This window comes from Dendropsophus ebraccatus, chromosome 14 (genome assembly GCF_027789765.1).
Source record: "Dendropsophus ebraccatus isolate aDenEbr1 chromosome 14, aDenEbr1.pat, whole genome shotgun sequence".
NCBI lineage: Eukaryota > Metazoa > Chordata > Amphibia > Anura > Hylidae > Dendropsophus > Dendropsophus ebraccatus.
In genome coordinates, this window is record NC_091467.1 from 24,153,446 (window position 1) to 24,165,260 (window position 11,815).

The window sequence follows — 11,815 nt, forward strand, 5'->3', positions numbered from 1 at the left end:
TCACCTATGATGTAAGTGATGACATCATACTATTAATCTGATGATGTCATAGTCAGTCCTTACATTTGGTATAGCTTACATTTTTCCAGTTGGATTTTTAACACAGACATCAGATGACATTGCAAATTTAGCAACTGAAAGGATCCCTTGTGTCTTCTTGGGTTATAGATGTATAAGATCTGAGACTGTCAAATGACAAGACTCATAAGGTTACATGTTGATTTTGAAGGAAAGCCTAAAGCATGAGTTTTCCAGGATTAAAAATGGTCTTTTTTATGCACAATTGTCTGTGAGTGTGTATGGTAGAGATGAGAGACTGCTCGGAATTTGTATACCGCTGAAAACATGGATACGGCCATAGGCCAGGGGTAGGGAACCTTGGCTCTCTAGCTGTTGCAAAACTACAACTCCCATCATATATGGACAGCCAAAGCTAAAGCAGGCATAATGGGAGTTGTAGTTTTGCAACAGCTGGAGAGCCAATGTTCCCTACCCCTGGCCTATGGCCGTATCCATGTTTTTCGGCACTCCTTAGGGCTGCATCCAAAATCGTAAGCCACCAGTATTCAAATACTGAGCGATCCGACTTGGGCATGCTCATCTCTACCGTATGGTAATGGAGCTCACATGAATAAGATGGAGCTGCAGTACCAGACACTGCCCATGCACATGGGTGGTGCTATAAACCCTAGTTGGGTTGTTTTCTATTCCAGGAAGATCACTTTAAGGCTATGTTCTCTGTCTTTTTATCGCAAAGTAACGGCCATTATTTTACAATAATAATGTTCATGAACTTTATTTACGGCCATCATTATTACGCAACGGTCGTTATTCTGCCTATAAAAGACATTGGGTGAGATTTATCAAACATGGTGTAAAGTGAAACTGGCTCAGTTGCCCCTAGCGACCAATCAGATTCCATCTTTCATTTTCCAAAGAGTCTGTGAGGAATGAAAGGTGGAATCTGATTGGTTGCTAGGGGCAACTGAGCCTGTTTCATATTACACCATGTTTGACAAATCTCCCCCATTGTGTGATCATAGCCTAAAAGGGTTTTTTCAGGATTAAAAGCTCCCAGACAGCAAGGACTGGGATCCGTGAATTATCATGAATTGTTAGTTTTGCTAAGTTTTTACTGTCTACGTTTTTTTTTTATAGCTGACACATCTTAGAAGGTTACCTGTCATGGTGAAGACCAGTGCAGAATGGTGTGCAGGCTCAGCTAACACTGGTAAATCGTATTTCCCTGGTTATGCCCCATGCTGGCCAAGTTTTGCGCACAATCCCTATGATAATGAATAGGATTCGCGCATGGAATGTGGCTGGCATCATGCATTGTACTTGGGCTATATCCATGGAAATGTGATTTTTGCAGCGTCAGCTGAGGCTACACGCTGTTCTAAAGGAATCTTTAAATGTGACGGGGGTTAAAAATAATGGAAAAAACAAACAAGCTGTGAGTTTCAGATCCACACCGTGTCCATTCTGTTGCAGATACACTGGATTTTTTGTTCTCGGATTTTAACCCTTCAATTCTTGAAGTGGAATCTTACGGTTGTTTTACACGGAACGATTTATCGTTCTAATTTGCACAATAACGATCGAATTTGAACGATAATCGTACGTGTAAACGCAGCGAACGATCAAGCGACGAGCGAGAAATCGTTCATTTTGATCTTTCAACAAGTTCTCAAATTGTCGTTGATCGTTCGCAAAAAATTCGCAGATCGTTCCGTGTAAACAGTCGTTCAACGATTTCACCTATGTGTGAGATAGGCTTAAGCGATTGCAAAACGATCGCATAACGATTTTTCCGTACGATGTATCGTTCCGTCTAAACGCTGATCGTTATAAAAAAAAAACATTGTTCATTCAAAATCCTTAATCGTGCGATCGGGCGAATTATCGCTTCGTGTAAAACCACCATAAGGGTCCATTTACACAGAAATATTATCTGACAGATCATCTGCCAAAGATTTGAAGCCAAAGCCAGAAATGGATTTGAAAAGAGGAGAAATCTCAGGCTTTCCTTTATGACCTGATCTAATCTGTTTATAGTCTGTTTCTGGCTTTGGCTTCAAATATTTGTCAGATAATCTTTCTGTGTAAATGGACCCTAACCCACCTATCTAATTGGTCTTGGAACAACCTGATAGACAACTAGCAATACAATGCTCTGTGAGAGTCTCTTTGAAGTTTTATGTTATGGAGTCTCCTTATGCCTTATAACTCTAGACAAATTAGCAAACTGGGGAGGGAAGTGCTTAGCTAAGAACCATGGCACTCCAGCTGTTGCAGAACTACAACTCCCATCATGACTGGACAACCAAAGCTTTAACTCTTTAGCTCTTTAGCTCTAGAACAACTGGGGAGAACATTTGACAAGTTTTTTTTTTAGATGACAGTAAAATTAAAGGGATTTTCTCTATGTAGTATTTCTGTCTTTTGAACATTCTGAACATCTGTCCATTATGTCCGTCACAGCTCCGTCTGGTCACGCGCACTCTCCACCTGTCAGATCAACGCGATCAGGTCGGGGTATCTCAATATGTGGCTATAAACAATAGTTTTCCATTCTTTCACAGCTGTCAGAAAAATCTTGCATTTATTACAAAGTTAACTAGTTTTTCTTCATATGCTGATTAAAAGGTTTTGTTAGCACAAAGCGACTCTGTACCCACAATCTGCCCTCCCCAAACACTTGTACCTTCAGATAGCTGCTTTTACTCCAAGATCTGTCCTGGGGTCCGTTCGGCAGGTGATGCAGTTATTGTCCTAAAAAACAACTTTTAAACTTGCAGTTGTGTGTAAAACGGCCGTGGCCTAGAATATCTGCGCCCTAACTTTGCACCACCCCTTTGTCCCTCCTCCCCACCCTCTTCATCATTAGGAATGCCACTGGCAGGATTTTTCCTATTCCTCTGCAGTGAACACTACACAGGTGCCGCCCTCACACAGGTGATGAATAGGAAAATACCTGCCTGGAGCATTCCTAATGATGAAGAGGGTGGGGAGGAGGGACAGAGAGGGTGTGCCAGCCTAATGCACAGACACTCTAGGCAGCGCCCATAGGGCACGGGGCTGCAAGTTTAAAAGTTGTTCTTTAAGAGAATAACTGCATCACCTGCCAAACGGACCCCAGGACAGAGCTTGGATTAAAAGCAGCTATCTGACTGTACAAGCGGTTTGGAGTGGGCAGATTGTGGGTACAGAGTCGCTTTAAGGCCTTATTACACCAAGCGATTATCGGTTGTTATGGCAGATAATCGCTTGGTGTAATAGGTAACGTTAAAAGGCAACAATGTTGAAAGAAAATCATCCTGGTAATGTTAAAAGGCTGCCATGATGTTGTGTATTTTTGTTACAACCACATGCTTGTTTTCTAATTTGTATTGCGGATGTACTGGAGATCTTGCTTGTGTCTTTGTGTTAAAACTTTTGGAAAATCTCTAATAAACTCAGAGTTAACATAAAAGGCAACGATGTTGAAAGAAAATCATCCTGCTAGCCATGGTCTGCTAGCCAGCAGATCGCCACTATCTCCTATGGCCTACATGGATGATGTAAAGATTGTCCGGGCAGCCCCTCCTACAACTCCCTGTTCAATGTTTGTGTGTGTAATAGCGCCAACAGGGAGCAGGGAACAAGGAAAAAGCGAGCGCTGACCTGACAGATGGATGGGGAAATAGGTAAGCAGTAGAGATGAGCGAACCTCGAGCATGCTTGAGTCCATCCGAACCCGATTGTTCGGCATTTGATTAGCGGTGGCTGCTGAAGTTGGATAAAGCTCTAAGGTTGTCTGGAGCCAATGACTATATTGATGTTTTCCACATAGCCTTAGGGCTTTATCCAACTTCAGCAGCCACCGCTAATCAAATGCCGAAAGTTCGGGTTCGGATGGACTCCAGCATGCTCGAGGCTCGCTTATCTCTAGTAAGCAGCAATGTGCACAAATTATAAGTGGAATAATGGTAGTGCCTATAGTGGAAAAATTATGGGGACACCACCTTCCCTTTAACATCCTGTCCTAATTTTTGCTGTTAATTGGGTGATATAGCTTCTATAGCCTTTGAAAAAAACAGCACCACACTTATCTTCAGGTAGTGTGTGGTATTACAACTCCCCCATTATCTTCAATGTAAGTGAGTTGTAATACCACACCGAAACTGAGGACAGTGGTGGCGCTGTTTCTGGATGACAGCCCTAACTATCAAACAGGAGATTCTAAGAAACCCCTTTTAGGACTTTTTGTTGGACACCTCAGAACACTAGTGTCAAAGTGCCCACCAGCTGTTACACAACTACAATTCCCATCATGCCTGGACAGCCAAAGCTTTGGCTCAGCGAGCCTGCTGCCATACATCTGTATACTTCTCTGACAGATCTCTGATATACGGTTACGAGATTACATATAAAGACAATTATAACATGCCACCCCCTTCTGTATTCCTAGGCGAGATCAAAGGGCGCACCCTGGTAGACATTGGCTCGGGTCCCACCATATACCAGCTGCTGAGCGCCTTTGAGCACTTTCAGGAGACCATTCTGACGGACTACTTAGAAGTGAATCGCCAAGAACTGAAGATGTGGCTGAGTAATGAACCGGGGGCCTTTGACTGGAGCCGTTACTTTGAACATGTCTGTAAGCTGGAGGGCAAAGGGTGGGTAATCAATGGCTGCTCCGAGTGCTTGTCAATCCACTGTACAGATCCAGGGTGATAAAAGCCCTGCTCACCAATGAATGGGTCCATGGATTGTGGTCAGCTATAGAGCCCATCTGTAGTGCTGTCTATAATTGCGGCTACGTACGGCCACAGCTGTCACTATACGACTCCTACACAGAGATGGGATTAGACCCTGCCATAGACTCCAGACATGCAGGGCTGCCAGTCACTGCCGGTAGCTGCCGCTACACAGAGTTTCCCCTCTGGAGTCGGGTTGTATTTTACAGCTCATAAAAATCTAATTTTATTCATTTTTTTTTCCAGGCAGGGATGTCAGAAAGTTCCAGACGCTTTCTGCTTATGGGACATTTTGTGAGCTGTAAAATGTGTCTTTGGGTGCATTTTAATTAAAGAGGTTATCCAGGATTAGAAAAAAGCACAGCTACGTTCTAGCATAAACAGCGCCACCCCTGTTCTAAGGTTGTGTGTGGTATTACAATGCAGCTCTATTCATTTCAATGCAGCTAAGGCCGCATTCATACATTCCGTGTTCTGCACGGAATACGGACGTGAAATGCGTGTAACGGACTTCTCCCCCGCCCGGGCAGCTTCTGTAATAAGATGCTAGGAACGGGGGAACTGTATTCATATGCTCCGCTGTAAAGAATCAGCCGCACAGCGCTATCATTACAGCATGGCGCATACAGTACCATCTTATCACAGATGCTGCCCGGACAGGGGGGGGGGGGTTACGTGGAGAACACGGAACGTATAAATACGGCCTAAGCTGCAAAACCCCATAACCAAGGACAGGAGAGGGGTGCTGTTTCTGTAAGAAAGCAACCTTGTTTTTCTAATCCTGGACACCCCCTTTAACTGAGCAATCCAATGTCTACTATCAAGGCCGTATTAGAGGGTCTAACGCGCAGTGTAATGAACGGTGATCTGCTAGATTGGCGCTCGCTTATTAAGCCTATGACACGATACAATAATCAGGTGGGCAGTGTTGCACATTGTTAGCAATGTCCGTGTCTCGTTGCTTTATATAGATAATAATAAAGATGTTTGCTTACTTCGCCACGCTCCCCCGGCATCCTCCTGCCATGTCCCTGCGTCCTCTACTAACCACAGCTGCCACCCAACCCGTCTCTGCAGTGACAGCCAGCTCAGCCAATCACAGGCACAGCACTGCGGTCACAACAGAGACGGGTTGGGCAGTGGCAGCAGTCAGTAGGGGATGCAGAGACATGGCAGGACACGGGGGAAAGTGTGGAGAGGTAAGCATATAAAATCGTTATTATTTTCTATATACCAAATAAGCCATCAGCCATGCATCATTTATTACACGGACGATGCGCGTCTATTAATCTTTAAGCTTGTTGAAAGACAATGATCAGCTGCCAATTGTTCGCTCCTCGGCTGATCGTTGTCTTTATTACATGGGGATATATTTGCCCAATTCGGCAGATAAGCGCCCTGTATAATAGGGCCTTCAGGGTCAGCTCCCACAGATACCCATCACCATAAAGATTTTTTTATCTTTCTTAACCCTTTCTGGACCGGGTTGATTTTCGTTTTAGTTTTTTCTTTCTTGTGCTTAAAAGGCCATGGCACTTGCATTTTTACACCTACAGACCCACATGAGCCCTTATTTTTTGCCTCACTTATTGTAATTTGCAATGACCGGCTGAATTTTTGCATAAAATATGCTGCAAAACAAAAAAAAATTATTTGCGCGACGAAATTGAAAAAAAAAATGGAAAAACTGACATGTTATATATGTTCCTCAAGTCGGTACGATTACAACGATATATAACATGTATAACTTTTATTGTATCTGATGGCCTGTAAAAAATTCAAACCATTGTTAACAAATATATGTTCCTTAAAATCGCTCCATTCCCAGGCTTATAGCGCTTTTATTCTTTGGTCTATTGGGCTGTGTGAGGTGTCATTTTTTGCGCCATGATGTGTTCTATCGGTACTTTGATGGCGCAAATGCGACTTTTTGATCGCTTTTTATTACAATTTTTCTGTATTTGATGTGACCAAAAATGCACAATTTTGCACTTTGCACTTTCCGTGCGAGATCAGGAATGTGATAAATTAATATTTTGGGCAAATACGCATGCGGCGATACCAAACATGTTTGTTTGTTTATTTATTTTTATTTATTAAATGGGAAAAGGGGGGTGATTCTGACTTTTATTAGGGGAGGGGGCTTTTTATTACATAGTTACAACAGTTGAAAAAAGACACATGTCCATCAAGTTCAACCAAGGAGGGGATGGATACAGGGAAGGGGGAGGGGCAGGGCCGTTTTAATACATTGGTGGGCCCAGTGCACAGCCCTCAACAGTGGGCCCCCCCTTACCTTTCTGCACATTGTATAATGTACTGAATTTGCCCCCACACTATCAAGAGCCCCAATACATACAGTAGTTACCTTACAACACTATTTCCACCATACAGTGATTACATATTACATAAAAACTGCACTAAGCAAAACAGAAAGATATCACCAATGATACCATTACATAATACCGCCACATCATGACCCCTAACACTACAACTCTATAACAGAGCGCAGTTACATCCAGTGACTCACCGGGGGCGTCTTCTCCGATCAGAGTCTGTCACCTTTTCTTTTTCTCTCCATCCAGCCTGGGCCACCTTGAAGTCTTTTCCTGGCTGTGAATCTTCTCTCCAGAATCTGCCAGACAAATATTTTAGGCTCTAACACATACAGTAGTTAGGTCCCTTGTACCCCTATACAGTAGTTACACCCCTCTGTACTCCTACATAGTTACACACCCCTCTGTGCCTCCATAGTTTTAAGGTGTCCCTGTAGTATATAGACCCTCATGTGCTCCTCCAGTTATATACAGCCCTCCTGTGCGTTCCCCCATTAGTATATAGCCCCCCTGTGCTCTCCCCCAATAGTATATAGCCCCCCTGTGCTCTCCCCCAATAGTATATAGACCCTCATGTGCTCCTCCAGTTATATACAGCTCTCCTGTGCGCTCCCCCATTAGTATATAGCCCCCCTGTGCACTCTCCCCAGTAGTATATAGCCCCCCTGTGCTCTCCCACAATAGTATATAGCCCCCCTGTGCTCTCCCACAATAGTATATAGCCCCCCTGTGCTCTCCCACAATAGTATATAGCCCCCTGTGCTCTCCCCCAATAGTATATAGCCCCCCTGTGCTCTGCCACAATAGTATATAGCCCCCCTGTGCTCCCCCTCAATAGTATATAGCCCCCCTGTGCTCCCCCTCAATAGTATATAGCCCCCCTGTGCTCTCCCCAATAGTAAATAGCCCCCCTGTGCTCTCCATAATATATAGCCCCCTGTGCTCTCCCCCATAGTATATAGACCCCTGTGCTCCCCAATAGTATATAGCTCCCCTGTGCTCCCCAATAGTATATAGCTACCCTGTGCTCCCCAATAGTATATAACCCCCTGTGCTCCCCCATAGTATATAGCCCCCTGTGCTCCCCAGTAGTATATAGCCCCCTGTGCTCCCCATAGTATATAGCTCCCCTGTGCTCCCCCATAGTATATAGCTCCCCTGTGCTCCCCCATAGTATATAGCCCCCTGTGCTCCCCCATAATATATAGCCCCCTGTGCTCCCCCATAATATATAGCCCCCCTGTTCTCCCCCATAGTATATAGCTGCTATATAACATTGAAAAAAACAAACACTGTTACTCACCTAAGTCCACGCGTTCCTCTTCTCTTCCCTCTTGTGGCCGCACTTCCTGCGGTCACAAGAGTCTGCACTCCCCTTACCCTCGCGCCGACGCTCCAGTGACGTCGGGCGCTGGAGGGAGAGTGCGGCCACAAGAGTGACTGACAGGGAGGGAGCCAATGGCTCTCTCTCTGTCAGTGTCGCTGCTGCTGCATTGCTGACGCGCCGCAGCAGCAGCGGGCGGGGGCAGCGGTGAACGGGGGGGCCCTGCAGGGGGCGCCATGGAGGGGTAAGTAGATTACTCATCCATGGCGCTCCCCCCTGACAGGCTGGTGGCCGGAGCCCTGTGTGACCGCATTGGTCGCACATAGCAACGGCTGGCCTGCTCGGGGGGGCCCCTTTAACTAGTGGGCCCGGTGCACGTGCACCATGTGCCCTCTGGTTAAAGCGGCCCTGGGGAGGGGTGATAGGTTCTATACATATGCATTTATATTATTTTGGTCTAAGAACTTGTCTAGCCCTGTTTTGAAGCCCTCTACTGTTTTTGTTGTGACCAGATCCTGTGGTGACTGTTCCACAGATTCACAGTTCTCATGGTAAAGAAGGCTTGTCGCCTCCGGAGGTTGAACCTTTTTTTCTCCAGGCGGAGGCAGTGCCCTCTTGTCCTTTGAGGGGGTTTTACCTGGAATATCTTTTCCCCATATTTCTTGTAGGGGCCATTTATATATTTAAATAAGTTAATCATATCTCCCCTTAAACGTCTCTTCTCCAGACTAAACAAATGTAATTCTTTTAATCTCTCCTCATAACTAAGATGCTCCATTCCCCTTATTAGTTTAGTTGCCCGTCTTTGTACCCTTTCCAGCTCTAGAACGTCCTTTTTACGAATCGGGTTCCAAAACTGGACAGCATACTCCAGATGAGGCCGCACCAAAGCTTTTAACAAGAATGCTTTTTTTTTTTTTTTTTTACTCATATACTAGAAGCACCCTGGGGTTAGGGTTATTCCCCCTGGGGAACTTCTAGTATATACACACTGATCTCTCATTGCGATCTATGCTGTAGAGTTATACAGCATAGATCGATGAGATCAGTGTTCTATTGCTTTTGGCTGCTGCAGCCAAAAGCAATAGAATGATGAGCCGGGATCAGCGCCATTACGGTGCAGACCCCGGCCGGCACCAGACACAGAGATCGCTCCTCCGTGACAACGTCACGGGGGAGCGAACTCCCCATTAGACACCAGGGAATCAGCTGCAGTAAGTATTTAGATGCAGCTGTCAACTTTGACAGCTGCATGTGTAGACTTAATTAGCGCTCCCGGCAATCGGACCGTGCCCGCTAATTGCCACAGTCCCGGGCTACATGCGGCCGTGGCGGTTCAGAGCGGGGTCGCCTGGGAAGGGGTTAAAGGGGTTATCCAGAAAAAAGTGTTTTCTTTCAAATCAACTGGTGTTATATATAAGTTATATAGATATGTAATGTACTTCTATTTAAAAATCTCAAGTCTTCCCATACTTATCAGCTGCTGTATGTTCTGCAGGAAGTGTTTTATTTACATTCAGAAACAGTGCTCTCTGCTGACATCTGTGACAGAGACATGAACCTTCCTGAGCAGGAGCAAATTCCCATAGAAAACCTCTCCTGCTCAGGACAGTTCCTGTCTCGGCCAGAGATGTCAGCAGAGAGCACTGTGTCTGCAGGATCTGCTGCAGATTTGAAGTTGCATATTTGCTTTGAATCTAATTTGGGCCATTAAATCTGCTGCAAATCCTGTACGTGCACCCTAAGGAGGATCTTTTATGTTCACTGATCAGCTCTTACCTCTTGCCTCTGCAGCGAGCCCTGGACAGATAAACAGAAGCGACTGCGGGAACGTGTGTCTCAGGTGATCCCGGTGGATGTCCATCAGCCTAGTCCCTTAGGAGGAGAACTGGCCAGCGGTTCGGTGGACTGCCTAGTATCGTCCTTCTGCCTGGAAGCCTGCAGTCCCAATTTAGAGGCCTTTCAGAAGGCGCTTGAAAATGTTGTCGGGCTCCTAAAACCACAGGGGCACTTTTTATGGATTGGGGCTTTAGAGGAGTCCTACTACCTGGCCGGAGAGGCCCGCCTGAGTGTAGTACCGGTCACGGAAGACATAGTAAGGGCGGCGCTGTGCAAAGCAAAGTGTGTTATTAGGGAATTCTCCAGCTACTGCATGACTCCCAGCATGAAGGTCGGTGTAGATGATGTCAGTGGCATATTTTTTGTTTGGGCTCAGAAAGACGTCAATTGAAGATGACACCGGGGGAAGGGGGCGGGGGTATTACATCAGGTACTGGGGTAAAGTGTAATGCATCATCTGTCTATAAGCCATAAGATGGGCAAATATTAAATTCTAGTATTAAAATCCGGTGTCACTGTATTGGACAATGAATCCCGGGCTCTGATGACTCTCCTATAGCATGCAGTCACTTATTATCTGGGTATCACTTCTATACAGATGGCATATGGTTTATTCGCAGTATGCCGAAACATGAGATGGGACATCTGTGTGCAAACTGGCTGAATGTAAACTGTGTCCATACATCATCACTGGAGAAAAGAATTCATTCATGCCTTAGGTTCAGTTTACACTAGTAATCTCCAAACGGTGGCTATCCAGCTGTTGTGAAACTACAACTCCTAGCATGCTCTAGCTAGCATGCTCCTAGCATAAAACACAATATAAATCAACATGTCATCACAATTTTATTACTTTTCATCTTATACCATTGAATAAAAAGTCATTTAAGATGTCGATTATTTTACTCACAAGAAGCGGTCGTATATTACAGAGCAGCGCGGACAATGATCGGGTGGACAGACAGTAAGGCACACATGCATTCCCCACCTTTCTAAATATTGGCAACCTAAAATGAACCAGAATATTTACATACAAAGAATTCATGGCAATAGACAGATCCCAGCAATCTCCAGACCTCTCGACACCGGCAACAAGTCCAGGCTGTTAAAAGAATACATTTAGTGCAAATATATTGTTTCCTAACGTACGGAGGATTGATGAGTTGTGCAAATAGCAGTGTATACATATATACATACACACACATAGAGGAATGTAATGTGTGCAGATTGTATCCAGAACAGTGCTTCTCAAACCAGTGCAAACAGCATCCATAGAAAGGGACAAGTTAAAGGGATTATCCGAGCATATTATATGTTATATATTTTGCTGGGCCATTCTCACCTACCTTGGTCCCCCCTTGGTGTGACATCACCTGGCCTCCCTCTTCTTACTCAGAACTGCTTACCTGCTCAACCAATCACTGACTGAGGTGGGACTAGTGCTGCCGCTAGTGAATGGTGGAATGGGCCATCACCGTTGAAACGAGTAGGAAAAAGAGTGAGAAGGTGGAGAGCAGATGATGTCACATCAGAAGCTGCAGGGGACACAGGTAGAAAAATAAAACTATATCTTA

At 45.1% G+C, this 11,815-nt stretch overlaps 1 protein-coding gene across 1 annotated transcript; it reads left to right on the top strand.

The window, feature by feature from the left end:
• Positions 1 to 1,016: 1,016 nt before the first annotated feature.
• On the top strand, positions 1,017 to 10,987 carry PNMT (phenylethanolamine N-methyltransferase). The gene is made up of 3 exons (XM_069953124.1): positions 1,017 to 1,114; positions 4,454 to 4,661; positions 10,197 to 10,987. The coding sequence occupies exons 1-3, from the start codon at positions 1,108 to 1,110 to the stop codon at positions 10,630 to 10,632; spliced, it is 651 nt and encodes a 216-aa protein (XP_069809225.1). The 5' UTR covers positions 1,017 to 1,107; the 3' UTR covers positions 10,633 to 10,987.
• Positions 10,988 to 11,815: the final 828 nt, after the last annotated feature.

What these genes read in the sequence shown, in the direction of transcription:
- PNMT (XM_069953124.1), top strand. An exon ending in TGTAAGCTGGAGGGCAAAGG is followed by an intron (nt 4,662 to 10,196) that starts GTGGGTAATCAA and finishes TTGCCTCTGCAG; the next exon opens with CGAGCCCTGGACAGATAAAC.